We start from the raw sequence: 20,741 nt of genomic DNA on the forward strand, positions 1-20,741 counted from the left end.
CGCATGCGCGCACGGGTTGGAACGCAACTTGCGTTCCAGCGGCCATTTTGGAACGGAGATCCGAAGGGAGAGCAGCAGGCAGCTACTCTTTCTGTCTAAAAAAGTCTGGAGGTGATTTAGGCAGTGCCCCTTTCTCTCTACCTTCCTATTCTATGGCAGAAGGTAGGTCAGTGGGACTGTTCACAAGGGCAGGGGGGAAGAAGCCCTTAACAGCACAGGTGAGATACCTTGCTTGCTCAAAATGCCAGAAAAAGTTTCCAGGGGGCCAGGCTGAGCCGCTTTGTGGGTCCTGCTCCTTGGAGCAGGGGGATACTACTGCTCATGGGGGCCTCTCAGCTGCGTCGGCTATGACTGCTCCGCAGACGGTTTCTCAGGATTTAGACTCTGGAGCTGCAGCAGAGCCTCCTCCCCCTCTTTGGGCAGTCCAATTATCTCAATCTCTGGCATCATTACAAGGGTTGCCTGCCATTGCAGATAACCTTGGAAAGGTTCTTGTTCAGCTTAGCCATAAAACTGGCGCCAAGCGTAGACGGGTGAACGACGCAAGAGGGGACACTGTCAACTCTGCTGTGTCTGACGAATCTTCCCCTGAGCTCCACTCTTCTCACTCTGAAGGTGAGGTTGGATCTTCTGACTATTCATCCGCAGATGAGGAAGAACATCAGGATGAGGGAAAGGATCGTGACAGTTTTCATGATGTAGACGGGATTATTAAGGGTGTCCTTGAGGTTCTTAATATATCCCAGAAGCCCAAACAGACAGGAGAGGCATCTAGCCTATTCAAGAGGCAACATAAGTCAGCTGTATGTTTCCCAGAAAATGAACAACTTCAAGGTTTAGTTCAGAATGAGTGGAATTCCCCTGAACACAAGTTTCAGGCGACTAAAAAATTCTCTAAATCATATCCCTTTCCAAAAGAGCTAGTTGATACTTGGTCTAATCCACCATCAGTTGATGCCCCAGTTTCTAGACTGTCAAAGTCCACCACATTACCAGTTACTGACGCAGCAGCATTTAAGGACCCTTCTGACAGAAGGCTAGAGGGGTTCCTTCGTGCAATTTACACCTCTGCAGGGTCGGCTCTACGCCCTTGCCTGGCTTCAGCGTGGGTCTCCAGAGCCATACAGGCATGGTCTGAGTCGCTGGCCAAGGACATTCTAGACGGGGTTCCCCGACAGGAGTTGTTATCGTCGGTACAGACTATTGCTGAGGCATCTAGTTACCTTTGTGACACAACCCTTGATACTTCACAAATTACTGCCCGGACTTCAGCATTGTCCGTAGCAGCACGCAGAACATTATGGCTCAAAAATTGGTCTGCGGACCTTAGTTCCAAAAAGTCACTCACTTCTCTGCCGTTCAAGGGACATCGTCTGTTTGGAGAAGAACTGGAGAAGATTATCTCCCAGGCGACGGGGGGGAAGAGTACCTTTCTCCCACAGACCAGAGGCCGAGCATCTACCTCAAATAGAAGGGGGAAATTTTTTCGTGGCCAAAGTGGCAGATTTTCAAGGCGTAACAATTCTCCACAAAGGTCCCACTTTCGGGCCAAAGTCGGTGAGAAAGGCCGGCCCGCTTGGAAAAACAACAGGCCTCACAACAAACCCTCAGGGGAGAAGCCCGCCTCAGCATGACGGGGCATCACCTCCGGAATCGTTGGATTGGATAGGGGGCAAATTACTTCGATTCCGGGAGGAATGGATGAAGCATTCTTCAGATGCATGGGTCACAGAAATAGTGACAGAGGGTTATCATTTAGATTTCTCAAGCACGCCACCCGGAAGATTCCTCATGTCCAGAGTCCCCCACTGTGCTCAGAAGGCTCAAGCCTTTGTACAATGTATAGAAAAGTTGGAGCGATCCGGGGTAATCAGTCCAGTACCAACCAAAGAGAGATTCTCCGGTTTTTACTCGAACCTATTTACAGTACCAAAGAGGGACGGTTCTCTCAGACCTGTGCTCGACCTCAAGGGTCTCAACAAATTCATCCGATCAGTACGGTTCAAGATGGAAACGTTGAGATCTGTCATTCGAGGGATGGAACAGGGGCAACTGATGATGTCCCTGGACATAAGGGACGCATACCTGCATGTTCCAATTTGGCCCCCCCATCACCGCTACCTACGATTTGCCTTCCAGAACAAACACTATCAATTTGTGGCTCTCCCATTCGGATTGTCGTCCGCTCCCAGGGTTTTCACCAAGTTGATGGCGGTGACAGCTGCAACGTTGAGACTGCAGGGGATTTCCGTGACCCCCTATCTGGACGACCTCCTGTTAAAGGCCAGTTCAGAATCGAGGGCCAAGGAGCATCTAAACCAAGCAGTTCGGCTACTCCAGAGTTTCGGATGGACCATCAACTGGTCGAAGTCCAGCCCAGATCCCAGTCACAGGATGATATTCCTCGGCCTGGAATTCGATACGATCACACAGACTGTAACATTACCCATGGACAAGCAGGCCAGGATCAGAGATCAAGTTCAACATCTTCTGTCCAGTCAAAGCACGACAGTACACAAGGCGATGCAAGTACTGGGAACAATGGTTTCAGCCATCGAGGCAGTTCCATTTGCGCAAATACATCTTCGGTCTCTCCAAGCCAACATTCTAGCAACGTGGAAAGGGGGACCTCTATCCCGCCCCATGTCCTTGTCACGTCAGGCGAGGGCGGAATTACAGTGGTGGATGAGATCGGAGAATCTAGCTGCAGGTCAATCGTGGGCAACACCGGAGTGGATTGTGATATCAACAGACGCCAGCCTCCAGGGCTGGGGGGCAACATGGGACGAGCAGTCTGCCCAAGGGCTTTGGTCTCCAGAGGAAGCCAAACTACCAATAAATATTCTAGAGCTGAGAGCGGTAAAATTGGCCCTCGTCCAGTGGACAGACCGATTCAGAGAAAAGCCCATACGCGTCCAAAGCGACAATGCTACGACAGTAGCGTACATAAATCGTCAAGGAGGGACACGAAGTCGGGCGGCCCTGGCAGAAGCCAGACAGATTCTTCTCTGGGCGGAAAACAACTCAGTGAAATTATCTGCAATACACATTCCAGGAGTGTCCAACACAAAAGCGGACTTTCTCAGTCGGAATCAGCTGGATCCAGGAGAATGGGAACTGCATCCAGAGGCGTTCAATCAGCTGACAGACCAGTGGGGAATCCCCATCATAGACTTAATGGCTTCCAGAAACAATCGAAAAGTACCAAGATTCTTTGCCCGCCGCAGGGATCCGTTAGCAGTGGGGGTGGATGCCATGACTCAGAGCTGGCACTTCAATCTAGCATATGTCTTCCCACCTCTTCCAATGCTACCAAGGGTCCTCAAAAAGATAAAGCAATCTCAGTTGATAGTCATTGTAGTGGCACCGTATTGGCCCCGGAGGACCTGGTTCACCGACCTGCAGGAGATGTCAATAGAACAGCCGATCCGGCTGGACAGCAGACCAGATCTCCTCCTGCAGGGACCCATATTACATCACAATCCCGGACTCTTCGCTTGATGGGATGGCTGTTGAAAGGTCCATCTGGCGACGCCAAGGGCTAGATGAAGAAGTCATTCTCACTATGATAAAAGCTCGAAAAGCCTCGTCTTCCAAATCATACCACAGAGTGTGGCAGTCTTACCTCAATTGGTGCAAGGAGTCTCATTTTCCATTCCTTGAATTGCAGCTACCACGGATCCTTTCCTTCCTACAAAGAGGACTACAATTAGGTCTTAAGCTCAGCTCGCTCAAGGTCCAGGTGTCAGCCTTGTCAATCCTGTTTCAATCTCGTTTGGCGAATGAAGACTTGATACGCACGTTTCTGCAGGGAGTGGCCCATATCGTGCCGCCATTCCGTACTCCGGTGGCTGGCTGGGATCTCAATGTAGTGTTGGAAGCTCTGCTGGATCCACCATTCGAACCATTGTCTTCTATTTCCGATACATGGGTCACCTATAAGGTAGTGTTCCTCGTGGCGATATCATCGACCAGACGGGTTTCCGAACTTAGTGCCTTATCGTGTGCTCCTCCTTATCTCATATTCCATAAAGATAAAGCCGTTCTTCGTACGCTTCCAACCTTTCTACCCAAGGTAGTTTCAGACTTTCATATGAATCAAGAAATTGTGGTTCCTTCTCTATGTCCGGAACCCAAGAATGAGAAGGAACGCAGACTTCATAACTTGGACGTGGTCAGAGCATTACGATGGTATGTGGACAGATCTAAATCTTTCCGAAAGTCGCAGGCCCTGTTTGTTATACCATCGGGCCCTCGTCGGGGCCAGGCAGCCTCAAAAGTGACAATATCAAGATGGATCAGAGAATCAATCAAGCAAGCATACTCTGCGAAGGGAAGATCGGCGCCTGAAGGACTTCGGGCTCACTCCACCAGAGCAGTGGGAGCCTCATGGGCGTGGCGAAACTCTGCTTCCTTGGAGCAGATCTGTAAGGCGGCTACCTGGTCTTCTGTTCACACTTTCTCTAAATTTTACAAAGTTGACACCTTTTCCTCAGCCGAGGCTGCCTTTGGGCGACAGGTGTTGCATTCAGTAATTAAATAAAATTGCAGTACTCTTGTACATAGTTATAGCTCGCTCCCACCCTGCTGTTTGGGACTGCTTTGTTAAGTCCCCATGGTTCCCTGTGTCCCCCTAAGACGACAGAGAAAACAGGATTTTTGATACTTACCGTTAAATCTGTTTCTCTGTAGTCATAAGGGGGACACAGGGCTTCCCACCCTTGTCGAGCTATTGACATTTGGTCTAGTTTTGTTCAGTTTCACTGTTTACTTTCTGCCTGTGTATTTCGGTGATTACGTTCGCAGCTTTGGGACAAACTGAATAGGAAGGTACAGTGTAGGGGGTAAAGCCTGAAGGGCACGCCCCTTAATTAATTAATTTCAAGTGTCCTGCCTCCTGGAGGATGGAGCTTAACCCCATGGTTCCCTGTGTCCCCCTTATGACTACAGAGAAACAGATTTAACGGTAAGTATCAAAAATCCTGTTATTTTGTATACTAAGCATAAACATGAACTTACTGCACCACTAATAAAACAAATTATTTATGCTTTCAAAGTTAGCTACAGGGGTCACCATCTTTGCAAGACCAAGACTGTGCACATGCTCAGTGTGGTCTGGGCTGCTTAGGAATCGTCATAAATTATCAAAACAGCACAAGTCAAATAATTTCTGCCAGAAGCCAATACAGTAAGACTGTTTGATAATCAGGATATGCAGACTGCACTGGGTCCTGTGTTGTCATGTAATCAATGTGGATTTTATAGTTTTTGTATTGTTTAATACAAACTTTCTCCAACTTTGCAGAACCAGTGGCTGCAGCAAATAGAATCCCAGTTTATCATGATATTTGACCCTGCAGCTGGAGTTGGAAACAGTAATGGGGATGTAAAGGCAAAAATAAAATCAATACAAATCTCTACCCACTTGCCGACTGCTCTACAGGGAAACAAACAAAGCTGCTTGAGTTCTGCATGGCTGGGAAGTAAGGTGGGGGTTCCGCTGCTGTTCATAAGTATGATTGTTTCCCTACAGAGCAGTTCGGGGCCCTGACAATTCCTATCCACAGCAGTAAAAGAAGGGAGAATTTCACTGCATACAGTCAGGTTCCTTATAAAAACGGTACACATTTTTTAATTAAAGTATTTTGGAGATAGGTTTCTTTTTCATTAAATAAAGTAAAAATTGGATTTTATTTTTTTGCCTTTACATGCCCTTTAAAGGGAACTAAAGACTGAAAAAATGTCATTATTGCAGTGTATAGCATATAGCTAGTGCAGGCTTATATCCACTCGCGTCGCTTCGACTTTCCGAAGTCGTCTGAAGTTTTCTCGTGAGGCAACTTCGGGCAACGAACATCCCATCAGTGATTTACATTCTAGCAGCCGGGAAGGCAATTAGGGGAGATTAGTCGCCCGAAGAAGAGGCGATTTGTCGCTGGGCGACTAATCTCCCACAGTAGCCTCGTGTGCCACCACCCTAGGGGGCAACTTTACTTTTTTACTCAACTTTTTTTTGGGTACTTCGGCCATCGAATAGGCTATTTCAACCTACGATTTCGACTTCGATTCAAACTAAAAATCCTTCGACTATTCGACCATTCGATAGTCGAAGTACTGTCTAAGAAAAACTTTGACTACATACTTCACCATTTTAAACCTACCGAGCTCCAATGTTAGCCTAGGGGGACCTTCCCCATTACTTTTTAAGGGTTTTTTGATCAAAGGAAAATCCTTCGATCGATGGATTAAAATCCTTCGAATCGTTCGATTAGAAGGATTTGATCGAACGATTTTTCCTTAGATCGATCAAAGTAAGTGTTACTAGCCCTTTAACAGTGTTAAAGGAAATTGTAGGAAATTAGCACATACCATGATAAAATGTTCTCTTTCTAGTATTAAATATCAGTTCATTAATCGTATAGAGACTATTCATAAGGGCATAATTGTAGACATTGTATCATCACAGGGGTTTTGGTACTCCACGTGGACCAATTATGGAGCTCACAATTAATTGTGGTCTGTAGCCTTCCCACCTGTGCCAACAATTTATTTAAACAAAAGAAATTGAAACATAATATGAAACTTTAACTAATCAATAATTTACTTACTGTATATACGAACTGCAAAATGGTCTAATGCCATTTGTTTCCCTTAATTCATTACTGCCACAAAGAGGACATGCCTATCAATATAACAATGTACAATTGCTTTTTTTTTTTTTCTTTACATTTCGTATTAGCAATTTTTACACTGATAATATCTGCATCTGTCTGGTAAATGTCTGACAAAAGTGAGCAGGGAAGCACCAGTAAATGCTTCCTCCATCAGTAAATTAAACTTTTGCCTTTCTGTTTGGGAAAAAAACAGCAGATGGTGCTGATGTTACACATTCATGATCTCGACAATATAACAAACTGCTAATATAAAATTTTAAAAAAAATTATGTAAAGTGCTCAGGAAAGCATTTTGAGCAATTTTACATTGTTATACAGGACGAAATATGTCCCATTTAATCTGTTGGGAAGCCTTTCATGTTTAGCATTCATTTACTTTATGTATTTTTTACAGTTTTTATACAAACACTCAGGAATGTACTGCTTCAAGTGAATTCTAAAGAAGGGACAGACAAAATCTTGTTTGATTAGAAGTTTCTCCTAATGGAATGTGATTTTTTTTTTTTTTTTTTTGCTGTTACTATTCTTTTACAGAGTACAAATATGGCGTATAGTAAAGTGACAGAGGATACTGTATATACCTGTACCGGCCATCCCCTGAGGTCTGACATCGCTAATATTCTCGACTGGATGCTGAACAAGGATTTTACTTCTGCCTACAAAAGTATCCTTTGTGTTGGGTCTGTGTATGATGTAAGAGCTTGTATGATGATGTAAGAGCTTGTATGATGTAAGAGCTTGTATGATGATGTAAGAGTGTGTAAGGAGCATAGGCTGTATTTCTTGCACCCGGACATTTTTGTTTTTCAGGGAGAACACGGATTTGTAAGAACAGTTAATTCATGCATTCCTTAAGCTATCGCTTTTAGATATTATGGAGCTGAAGACCTTGAAAGGCCTGGCTCTTCATGATATTTTAACTGAAATTCATCTCTATGTGCATCGAGGTAAGAAAGGAGGTTCCCATTTTCTATCTCCCCCTGTACAAAGGGCACACGTTTAGGGACATTTATATCACTAGGATACAAATTGTTTATAATTCTAATTGCACATTTGTACCCAAATCATCGTCGTCAAACTTAATGGGAATTAGTGAGCCAGTGAGTAGGTATTTTATAAGCCAGCAGTCCATAGCCTACTATGGATTCCACAAAACTAATGGGAATTGGTTAAACACTGGCTTATTCTTAAATAAGTTCAGAAATATTGATGTTGCATCACTTCAGTTTTTCGGTTCTTTGCGGGCTACACCTTCTAGTGTGTGTGGTAGGAATTCCTCATTAATGAGGAGTGATTTAGCTGAAGAGATTTGTTTTTTCATGTCCCTCGAGCTTAGGGAATGACGTCTTTTTCAGTCCCTTCTGGCTGCAGCTGGTGTAAAGAGAATACCTGATACCCTTGTTTTTCTGTCTGAAACGGGGGAAATACGCAGAGGGGACTTGGTCTTGAGTCAAGTGCCATCTGTCTGTGGCTGGTTTCTTTGGTGATTCTCCTGCCATCCTATAAAATTGTTTCCAGAGCAACTGCATAAAGTTAATTGTGTATTTGTCCAACGTTGTCACTTCCCAGCAGGGGGAACCCCATGACAATGTTGTGCTACTGATCACAACAAAAAACAACTACCATATAGTTGGTGAAACCTCTCTGATAATGGTTTTCCCCCACCTCAAAATGACGTTTTGAATCCTACAGTATAAATATATTTTAAAAACCCGGCAAAATGATGTAGGAAAAAAGTTGCTTATCTATGATATTTCACAGCTTTTTCTGCTAATTCCATTTGTTTCAAGGTGGTGGCTTATCATGGCACCACAACTGCTATTGGACACCCCCCCTCTAAGGATTCTTATCTTATAAATCTTTCAATAAATCATTCTGTCAGCAAAATTTCACATTTCATTTGCAATCTGTGGTTTGTGCTCTTTTTAGGAGCATTTAGTTCATCTTGGAAACATATTGTATAGCTTTTTTTTTCAGGATTTAGAAAAGCCCCATGTCTCCCAGTATTAAACATACATTGTTTTGTAGATTTCTGACTTTTACAGATCAGTCTCCCAGCAGTCCACTGCCAAATTATCAGACCACTGCTCAGAAATACTTTACTTTAGATTATACACATTTTTTATAATGGTAGGTTTACTATAAAACTGTATTTTTTGCAATTACTCATTGACATCCAAAATGGGCAAATGACTACTCCAAACTTAAAGGGAACCCCTGTTAATCGTGCACCTCCAGCAGAATCCTGCATTGAAATAAATTTTTCAAATAAAGCAAACGTGTTTTCCTGGTGCCCTCAGCCATGTGATTTGTGCTCTGATTAGTTGCTCTTTACTGCTGCACTGCAAGTTATGTAGTTTTATATGTATATATATATATATATATCTCTCTCTCTATCATGGCTGTAATGCAGGTTTTACATAATGACAAACGTCTTCTACCCTTTTTAATCCCTCAGTCCCTCCTAAAAAGGGTGTAACCATTTTAATTGTCAACCCTGTCACATTTCATCCCTCCATTTCTCCGTGAAACCAACTAATATTATAGTTTTTAGTGTGTGAAATTATTTCTATTTCTCCCATTTTACCTTATTTAATAGAGAATTACATTTAAAGTGACTGCCTATTTTTCTTGTAATAGAGGGATCCTTAGCTGGTAAACTGTATGCCCACTCACTCCTCCCCCATGACCCCTTACTAATTCCACTGCCCAGTCTACCCTAGCTTCCCTGTAAAACTCGGGCTTACCCCTCCCCCTTGCCTAGTTTAAACACTCCTCCAACATCTTAGCCATTCTTTCCTCTAGCACAGCGGACTCCCTTCCATTGAGGTGCAATCCGTCATGACTATATAGTTTTGTACCCCAATGAAAAATCAGCCCAGTGCTCTAGGAACCCAAACTCTTCCTTCCTACACCAAGACTTGAACCACACAATAAGCTCCCGCTGTCTTCCTAAACTTGCGCGTGGTACAGGCAAAATTTCTGAATAAATTAATGGAAGGCCTTCCTATTTTATCTTTGAGCCTAGATCTTTAAACACATTCATTAAGGTCCTCCATCTACAATTAATTTTGTCATTAGTACCAATACGTACTAAGACAGCTGGGCCATGCCCAGCTCCACCCAATAATTAGTCTACCCAATCAACCACATGGCGAACCCTGGCACCAGGTAGACAGCAAACTGTTTGGTTGTACTGATCCAGAAAACAGAGAACCCTATCCACTTTCCTAATAATTTAATCCCCTACAACCACAATCTTCTTAGGCCTGGCTCTGCTCTCCACCCTACCACTACTAGAGAAATTGGTCTCCCGGCCGATCAATCGCAGGGTTGCATTTGGTTGCTGTAGTTCTCTAACATGAGCTTCTAAAGTGGCAATTTGCTCACAACCGCCACAGAGGTAAGCAGAATGTGCACCGAATCAGACCTTCAATCTCGCAAGCACTCATTATCCCAATTACAGATAAAAAAGCAAATAAAAAAATTAGAGTTTAGAACAAACTTTTGACCTAGTTTGAAACTCCTGTGTTTATAACTCCAGTCCCCCACTTAAAGAGAACCCACTTAAGCACAGCTATCCACTAGAGTTTTTGGGGTTCTACTTATTTAAACCTTTATCCAAAATAACAATTAATAAAAAGTAGTTTTCATTTTTTTTTTTATTAAGGGTTTGTTTCTCCTTTAAGGTATGAAAATCCAAATTACAGAAAGATTTGTTATTCTGGATAACCGGTCCCATATCTGTATTTTGTACAGGACATCAGGAAATAATTGTAACTAAGGGCAAGAGAGAGATAAGATGGTGCCAAATACACTTTTTGTAAACATAAAGCTTTGCCTTTAAGTCCATTTTGGAAAGTAGGCATTTAGCAAATTCAGAAAGTGTTTTGTTTTCTGGGTGTTAAGAGTTCGAGAACGGATTCCAGCAAATACCAAACCAAATCAGAAGCCACAGCAGCACTGGAAATTTGCAAAGCTGGTGTGTGTGCCGCAAACTTACTGTTTTATAGGGTTCAGATTCAGTTTGACCAGGTTCTTTGGTCAAATTCACCCAAGTATAATACAGATATACAAAATAATAAAACAAAAAAACCTGTGGGTAAACTTGGAGGCTCCATTTGGGTAAGAGACAGAAGCAAAGAAATACTGAGATTGTACTAACGAGTCCTTATCTTTTGCAGTGGACTTCCCAGCGTCGGTTCGAATTCACTTGTTAGTCAAGATGGCTGATATAGAGTAAGTGAGACCTGTTTCCTGACACACTAAAGCACAACTCAAATGAGAATCTTTTGTAAACTGTTTCACTAGCGGGATGCAGAAACCTTTGCAATGTACACCTATTCTGCTCAGTCTCTCCCTTCCACCCCATCACTGCTGATTAGTGAGAAAGCGAGAGCAATGCTGACTCTGCAGCCTGTAACGAGCAACTTGACAATAACAGCCCCGCAAAATACCAATTGTATCATAATGTAGATGTACAATCCCTGGGAAAATACATGTCCCTTAAATGTGGCCTCCAGTGGGAAGCAATATTAATCCTAGATACTAATAGTTATTGGTAATATTTTATTTAACTTTTAAACCAAAGAAATGGTCTAACAGGTTGTGAACCCCATATATAACATTTTGAAGTGAATTTCACATTATACTTTAACTTATAATTGTTGACCATGGATCAGGTTGCTGTTGAATACAGTCTCTGTCTGTTCCTTGGAACTGCTGGTTCAGACATGTACTATATTTAGCAGTCTGTCCTCAGTTCCCACAATCCCTTGCACTTCTGTTATTTTACTCTTCTCCTTTTACTCACAGAACTTGCAAGCTTTGTGGCAATTTGTACAGAAAATCTCTTCCTAAGGGCTCTTACACATGAGCGTTTTTACCTGCGCTCCCCTGCGTTCCGTTTTTCGGCATTCAGCCACAGGGGAGCGCAGGAATAGACGCATTTCATTATTTCAAATGGGCTGTACTCACACAGGCGCGTGTAGGCCCCGAACGCAGGAAAAATGCAGCATGTTGCGTCTCAACCTGCGTTCGGCGCCTACATGCGCCTGTGTGAGTACAGCCCCATTTGAAATAATGAAATGCGTCTATTCCTGCGCTCCCCTGCGGCTGAACGCCGAAAAACGGAGCACAGGTAAAAACGCTCATGTGTAAGAGCCCTAAAAAAAAATACACAGATCTACACCAATTGTACACTGTCAGCTGCACCAACAAACGTTCCACCACACACCCAGGATTTTTGGTGTTTTTTGAGCAGCCATTTAAAAACTTCCAAAGCATTCTTCAAAATGTGTTTGCCCAGTTAAAGGGCAACCATTGTAAAACAAAAAATATAATTTAAAATGTATCCTATAGAAACTAGCAGCTTTCTGAATATGCTCCTTTACATTTTCTGCACTGTTCCTGCAATTTCTCTCTGTACATGTAAGTCGGGTATGAGTGGGCTCAGATATATCCTGTATTGCTCCACCAACGTGTTCCCTAATACTGTATGTTACTGTCTTTCAGGTACAGACTGGCGTCTGGGACAAGTGAGAAGATTCAGTTGAGTTCTATGATTGCAGCTTTCCAGGTGGCCAGAGATATGGTTGCTGCTGAAGCTTGAGGCAGAAGTGAAAACTGGATGCAGTGTACATCACACAATGATTCAACAGCCAGATATAAACTGGCAGAACCCACTATTTTATTAGGGTACAATCATATAGTGACATTTGAAGGGAACATTGTACATATGCGAGTTCATTATTTTATGAACATACTTTGCTAAAATAAAACGAATTCCTGTAGTAAAAATGTATCACAGCAGCGCCTTGATCATTTCACATCAACATAAGCTTCACATCAAAGATGGTACAGACTAATCTTCCTGTTCAGCTGGTGACTTCATGTGTTGGTAAATCAGGGCAATAAGACTGCAGTTCTTCACTCCATACTGATCATGCTGGCTAATAACGGGACCCACCTCGGCTTCCTGAGGTATTGGCTGACAACACCCAATGGAGACCAGAGCACACATCCCCCCCCCCCATTTTTTTTTTTTTTCATAATAAGATAAATAATTCTTAAGGACTTTTTAATATTTTGCAATGATGAAAACTGAAATTAATGTTTTGACATGTTTTAAATTGCTTATAATTTTTTCATTAGGTGCAAAAAAAATATTTTAGGTTGACATTCATGTTTCATGTGGCCAGATCTCACTTTATTAGATCAACACCCTTTTGGATCTGTTTAAAGCTGCCTATATATTGCAGTTAGATTTTTATTGAAGATCAGACTTGTAACATACATTTTACCTTTAAAGGAGAAGGAAAGCTACGGAGGCATTTTATTGCCACTAGATTAGCTGCAATAGTGCAAGCTAGAATGCTATATTTATTCTGTAGAATGTTTTACCATACCTGAGTAAACGGCTCTAGAAACTCTCTGTTTGTTTAGGATAGCAGCTGCAGTATTAATGTGGTGTGACATCACTTCCTGCTTGAGTCTCTCCCAGCTCTGGGCTCAGATTACAGTAGAGAAGGGAGGGGTGGGGGGAGAGAAGCAAACTGAGCATGCTCTTGCCCAGGGCAATGAGGTTTAAGCTGAAGGCAGGAAGTCTGATACAGAAGCCCATGTGTACACAATAGAAGGAAAGAAATGCAGTGTTTCTTTTGACAGGGGACTAAGAGCAGCACTACTTTGGGGGTTTACTGGTATATTTAGATGGACCTTTCTGATAAGGCTTACTTAGTTTTAACCTTTCCTTCTCAATATGCATGGCTGAACTAAGATCTCTCCAGTCCGGTTTGATTATATTTAATTCATTAATCCCTCACAATTAATAGTAATGTTGAAAAAATACATCTGTGTAATACTACACAAAATTAAGCAAAGTCCTTCATTTCATACGTGTCCTATAAAGTACAATAGCAGAAGGGATGGGATACACATTATAAATAACTGGAGCAGGTAAGAACCAGGACACCCTCTAATGGAAATGTTTAATGCAGTTATTTTCAGGGACACTCCTTATACCACAATTCCCAACATGCCTCAGATTAGTTTAGTAGACTGTATTTATATACATAACATGAATCTCAATACAAAACTTGCATGGCTTTGCGACAATTTGTACACCAAAATATGAAAGTATTTTAAAATAATGACAATAAAATAATGGCTGCAGGGCCGAGTAAGAGCCAAGTCACCATAATGGAAATGTTTAATGCATTTATGCCTAAACCTGTTGGGCCTAATGTTGATTATTTTTACTTTTACACTTTACAACCAACATCTGTAAAGGTGGCCATAGATCAGGGGTCCCCCCCAACCTTTTTCACCTGTTAGCAACATTCAGCTGTAACTCTTTACATCTGAATGTTGGGCTATTAGTAGCCCCTGTGCTGACTGGCAGCTTACAGGTCGGTCTGTTGGGCAGTACACATGGTTTTTATACAACCAAAACTTGCCACCAAGGCTGGAATTCAAAAATAACCTCCTGCTTTGAGGCCACTGAGAGCAACATCCAAGGGGTTGGGGAGCAACATGTTGCTCACGAGCTACTGGTTGGGGATCACTAGATGTTACAATTAGAATCGTTCCTGAAAAATTTCTTTCCAGGAAAGATCGTTTGTTTCAGTACACATATGTAGAGGTGAATGGTCCGATATACGGGTAGAAACAATAGAATTCTACCTGTATGTGACGATTCAGCACTAAAATTGGCCGATGTCCGGGTGCCCCATCAAAATTTCCGACCGATATCCAAGTCTTCTGCTGATCAGTTGGCTCGTCTCCTACCATACATAGTTACATAGTTAAACTGAGTTGAAAAAAGACAAAGTCCATCAAATTCAACCCCTCCAAATGAAAACCCAGCATCCATACATACACCCCTCCCTACTTTTAATTAAATTCTATATACTCATACCTATACTAACTATAGAGTTTAGTATCACAATAGCCTTTGATATTATGTCTGTCCAAAAAATCATCCAAGCCATTCTTAAAGGCATCACAACTGAATCAGCCATCACAACATCACCCGGCAGTGCATTCCACAACCTCACTGTCCTGACTGTGAAGAACCCCCTACGTTGCTTCAAATGAAAGTTCTTTTCTTCTAATCTAAAGGGGTGGCCTCTGGTACGCATCAAATATTGTCCAAAATGTGTTTAGTACGATATTATCATGCGTCTATGGCCACCTTAAGGCAGTAGGTAGTTCAATACAATGATACTGTAAGATTAAGCAACATTGTGTGACATTCTAACACATGGCACAGTTATTTATTAACAGTTAATGGAATGTTTTCTTTAATTAACAGTTAATGGAATGTTTTCTTTCAATAAATGTTTGGAATATGAAGATGCCAACAAAACAAACACTACATTACATATTAAATGGATGTTATATAGACAATTACATTTAAAAAAAAATGGGGTTGGCAGTTTTTTTAATCTATTATGTAGATTTCACAAAATTTGTTTTATGGCTGCTTAACATTTGTCCAAGACTCCATAACAATATTTCCATATTCTCTAGCGAAATATTATACATGTAAAGTCTGCCTTATGCAGAACAAAAAGCATGTGGCTCGTCTTTGAAGGTTTTGGCTATTGTGCAAGGTTGTAGCCTACAGGCAGGAAACGTATCAGTGATGCCCAACGTCCTTGTATAAAAGGCACAGTACACACCAGCTGCAGGAGATGCTGGATTTGCATATGGATGGAGGGGGCACATTTAACATTTTATCACAGAAGGGAAAAATAAATTAGAATTACCTGGCCATTTTGCAATCTCACAAGCAGGTTGGAGAGATAAAAGTGTTGTTGTACTGTATATGATCTACCTAATAGCACTGTATAAGGGGACAATAGACTACTACCCAGCTTGGGGGAGTGACCCTCAGTCCCCTAGACTATAAATCACAAATAAAATTACAGTTTAGATAGTTACCATCTTTGAAAAAAAAAAACAAATTATAAATTACTTTATGCAATTCACTCGTACCATCAGCATATTGTGGAACTGCACAGTAGTAACTCCGTATGTAGTAACCCTGTATATAGTAACCCCATATTTAGTAATTTTGTATGTTCCCATCTAAATATAACAGGTGATGGTTACTTGCTTTCTTGATCAAGTATAATTTAGAGAAACTGCCACATTCTACCTCTACTTACCAGGTATAAATATATTTGCTTTTGGTTTGTCAGTATGCTGGCTCTTCTCGTTTGGAGGTCCCAGTAAGGTGCACTTTTCCCATGAATACATCTATGTTCACTGCAAAGGGTTATTTGTGAAATCTGCATGGTGGAAAATAACTTTTAAATAAGGCAGCTTGCAGGTCGCCTATTGCTGCTTCTTACCCAAAGGAGTTATAAATAAGTCCGATAAGTCAGAAAATCCTTCATTTTTCCTGGAATGGGTAAAGCAAGGACTTGGTAAGTGGTAAGGAAGCAACGTAGTGCCTTGCGTCACGTGCCGGAGTGAGGACAGGACTTTCGGAGATGTCCAGAACTGCACGTGACCATCTCTATTGCTGAAACATAGATAATAGAATTCTATTTTGGTTCTATAAGCATCTAACATGGAAGGGAGTTAAAGCCCTGAACAGTTCAAAAGTCTGGTCTTCAGAAACATTAAAATATACTGCAAAAGTTAGCTGCTAAATAGCTGTGGGCCCTGGCTCATTAGGCTCCACTTTGCATAGATAGAAGTTAAGGCTTGGCATAGTGTAAATTTGTATAAATATTATGGACACAACGATTCCAAGATATGTTTCAGGATTCAGCCTATTCCAGCATGATTCAGCCAAATCTACATGCCTGGCCAAATTGAATCCAAATCCTTAAAATCAAGTGACTTTTCATCACACAAACAAGGAGGTTCTCTTTAGCCCCTAATTTGCTGAAATTTTTGTGAATGATGCGAGATTTGCCCGAATCCCAATCTAGTGGATTTGATGCACCCCTAATAAATATGTAATTTAGCAGATATAAATTATAAACTGAATCACAGAATTATGGTCTCTCTACTTCTCAATTATTCTCAATTATTAACCTTAATTATTACTGTGGGGTCAAAATATTTTGCATTTTACTAGCAGCACAATCAATAGTAAATGCTCAAAAAACAATTCTAAAATGACCCTGGTGAATGGAATGAATGCAAAATTTAGTTGGGAAGCACCGAATCCACTTTTTTTGGATTCGGCTCAACCCCCGAACCCTTTGAAAGATTATGCTGAATATCGAACCAAACCCTAATTTGCATATGCAAATTAGGGGTGGGAAGTGTAAAACATTTTTTACTTGTTTTTTACTAGCGCAACGCACTACAGACTTATCCTGACTTTCTACAATTCAAATGTATGCTTCCAGCTACATCACAGTATTTGCTGTGAAAACTTTAAAGGTCTCTTCTGAAAACCCCATTGCTTATTTTATACATTCAACTCCCTTATAATGAGAACCTTCTTGGCTTGTCTAAACCCACAACCTGCTTCCCTGACCCCATACATTCTCACTTTGTCTGCCCACATTCCAAAACCCTTTGCATTGCTCTCAATCACCAAATCAACCTCTGGTACATTCTTCCCAAACTCAACATACTGGCATTAATCACAGCTCTCCTAAAGACCCCCCCCCACACACACGGGCCAATAAAAGCTGCAGACAGGCCAAGTCGGCAGCTTATTGGCCCGTGTGTGCCATCCAATGGGCTTCTCCAATCGATATCTTTCTCGATTGGGCAGGTTAAAAAATCCCATCAGATCGCAGCCGCATCTGTCCGTTGATGCTGTTCCACAGCCCAGATGGACTGCATTGTGATCCGATCATTGGACCCTAGGGCCCACGATCGGATCAGCCCCATATTGCCCACCTCAATGTGCTCATATCAGGGAGAGATACGCTCGTTTGGCGACTGCCAATATCCCGATCTCGATGATCTCCCTGTGTATGACCAGCTTAACTGTTGTCCCTATTGATTACATGAATGCAGTGCTTTTGCTGTACAAGAAAACAGCTGTCTTACCCTGTTGCAAGAACTCCCCCATGTGGAAAAAATGTACAGCACAAACCATTCGTGACTGGTGCAACAGACACAGGATTTTGTAGCTCTAGAGACCACAGTCTTAGAAATCTGTAGGTGCAAAAGATCATCATTTATATATATATATATATATATACTGTATATAGCAGCAGCAAGTTATACAGCGCTTTACATTCATTTATGTGCATGCTTACTAATTAGTAAATGTTACAGGTAAGAATGGGGTTTTATATTTGAAGGCAGTCACTACATGTATTTGTGACAAACTGATCTAAGAAATTTAATGGAATTGTCTCTTTTTTTTTATGCAAAGAAATAGTCTTTAAAGGGATCCTGTCATGGGAAAACATATTTTTTCAAAACGCATCAGTTAATAGTGCTACTCCAGCAGAATTCTGCACTGACATCCATTTATCAAAAGAGCAAACAGATTTTTTTATATTCAATTTTGAAATCTGACATGGGGCTAGACATTTTGTCAATTTCCCAGCTGCCCCTGGTCATGTGACTTGTGCCTGCACTTTAGGAGAGAAATGCTTTCTGGCAGGCTGCTGTTTTTCTTTCTCAATGTAACTGAATGTGTCTCAGTGGGACATGGGTTTTTACTATTGAGTGTTGTTCTTAGATCTACCAGGCAGCTGTTATCTTGTGTTAGGGAGGTGAAATCTGGTTACCTTCTCATTGTTCTTTTGTTTGTCTGCTGGGGGGAAAAGGGAGGGGGGGTGATATCACTCCAACTTGCAGTACAGCAGTAAAGAGTGATTGAAGTTTATCAGAGCACAAGTCACATGACTTGGGGCAGCTGGGAAATTGACAAAATGTCTAGCCCCATGTCTGATTTCAAAATTGAATATAAAAAAAGCTGTCTGTTTTTTTTGAGAAATGGATTTCAGTGCAGAATTCTTTTTTCCCATGACAGTATCCCTTTAAGTATAGGGTTTGTTCACCTTTGAGGTAACAACTTTTAGTATGATGTAGAGGGTGATATTCTGAGATAATTTGCAATTGGTTTTAATTTATTATTATTTTTTTTCAACATTTCTTTTATTGAGTAAACAAAAACAGTTGTACATATTGAATAAGTAACATTCGTACATTATGTTGGTTTTGTTTGTACATAGTCTGTAGCACAGTTTGCATTTATTTTATTGTAACTAAATAAACATAATAAAATGAAATAAAATTATATTCAAAATCACACGGTGTCTTCTTTCTTCCCCATATCCTAATCTAGGAGGACAGTGCTAAATAAAATATGTTAAAATGAATTGTAATAGGATTAACCTGCCTAGTATACCATGTCCACACACCTCTGATTCCAATGTTTACCAGCAGTGTAGTTCCTGTTAGATTACACGGTCAGTCTGAAAATGAAAGATTGTGGTACAATTAAGGTGATTGTAACAGCAGCAGCCAGATTCGTCTTCAACTTTTTATTTGTAAATAATCTTGAAGTAGATTCTTTCGACATTATGGACTATTTTGTGTAGAACGGTGATATAAAATCCATTTTAATCCAAGTTCTACAAAATGTGAAAGAATCCAAGATGTCAATGCATCACAAAGTCTTGTCAATTTAAGCAGTACATTAAAACCTACAATAAAGAAGGTTGTTAATGTTTAAATATCTTAAAATATACTGGAAATTAGTAATTAAATTAAAGTGATACTAACACATGTCTTTTTTTACAAAAGTCAGTATCATACAGTATATCATTGTGCTGTTTTTTTTAAAAGGACAAAGAACCCTCCTCAACACTGTTTTAAAGGAGAGCTAAATTCTAAAAATGAATATGGCTAAAAATGCTATAGTTTACATACTGGATTTATTATTCCAGCAAGTTTCAGCTTCTCAATAGCAACAATGATCCAGGACTTCAAACTTGTCACAGGGAGTCACCATCTTGGAAAGTGTCTGCGACACTCACATGCTCAGTGGGCTCTGAGCAGTTTTCGGGAAGCTAAAGTTAGGGGTCAATGCAAATTTACAAGCAGAAAATGAGGTTGGCCTGTAATATAAGCTGATGCTACAAGGCTGATTATTAAATTCTGATGCTAGTTGCACTGGTTTCTGTGCTGCCATGTAGTAATTATCTGTATTAATTACTAATCAGCCTTATAGTGTGACATTTATAGTGTTCTATGTGTACTGTATATTGTGAGTGGGTCCCTAAGCTCAGTAAGTGACAGCAGCACAGGGCATGTGCAGTGAATCAAAAGAAAAGATGAAGGGGAGCTACTGGGGCATCTTCGGAGACACAGATATTCACTGTTAAAGGGCTTTGGATGCCTTGGGCTGGTACAAAATCCTAAAACATAATGTAAGACATTTCTGGCCTACTTCTTTAGGTAGGCTTTAGTTCTCCTTTAATAAATGATGCCCCTGTACAGACCTTTTCCCCTTCTCAACCACATCAAACTGCAGGAGTGTGCACAGTGATAACCAGAACCAGATTATATTCCTATGAGTTTGCTGCTGCATTCTATGGCCAGGTATGGGGTAGGAGGGCAGACTCTGGTGGTGCACTTGATGGGGTTGGGAAATATAAGTTGGAGTTTCTTGTGATGTGTGACCTTTTGCATTGTGTGGGCTACTTTTTGTACTACCAGCTCAGATGCAAGTGAAAAATTTCTCAGCATGTGTAAAAATGCCAGATAAACAAATATAATTTTATTTAAAAAGCTTTGCGTGTTGCACAACTTTGAGTGTTGTACTAATTAGAGTCTAAAGTTAAGCAGCTCCATGTAAGGCACTGGTTAGGCTACATATTCATTACAAGCTGTAGTTTGGTCAGATATATATATTTTAAAAAGGTTCAAAAGCTGAGCATTTGTTTATGTTGGCAACAAAAACAAGACGAGACCTGCAATTGGAGTCCTGCACGGGTCCAGAGGGCCTAAATAGTAGAAACAAATAGAAAAGTAGTAAAAAAGTAACAACATTGTAGCCTCAAAGACGAATATGGAAAAGTTTCTAAGAATTGGCTATTCTGTAATATGCTCAATGTTAATTAGGGATGT

General features: G+C 41.1%; 1 protein-coding gene across 1 annotated transcript in view; it reads left to right on the forward strand.

Annotated features, from left to right (window-relative positions):
• Window positions 1–12,473, forward strand: part of rfc5.S (replication factor C subunit 5 S homeolog) — a 28,246-nt gene extending 15,773 nt beyond the window's left edge. Inside the window, 4 exon segments of the mRNA NM_001092057.1 lie at window positions 7,209–7,338; window positions 7,544–7,621; window positions 10,859–10,913; window positions 12,189–12,473. Coding sequence (NP_001085526.1) covers window positions 7,209–7,338; window positions 7,544–7,621; window positions 10,859–10,913; window positions 12,189–12,285 — 360 coding nt within the window. The 3' untranslated portion in view covers window positions 12,286–12,473.
• The last annotated feature ends 8,268 nt before the right edge of the window (window positions 12,474–20,741 follow it).

Source organism: Xenopus laevis, chromosome 1S (genome assembly GCF_017654675.1).
Source record: "Xenopus laevis strain J_2021 chromosome 1S, Xenopus_laevis_v10.1, whole genome shotgun sequence".
In the NCBI taxonomy this organism is placed as follows: Eukaryota; Metazoa; Chordata; class Amphibia; order Anura; family Pipidae; genus Xenopus; species Xenopus laevis.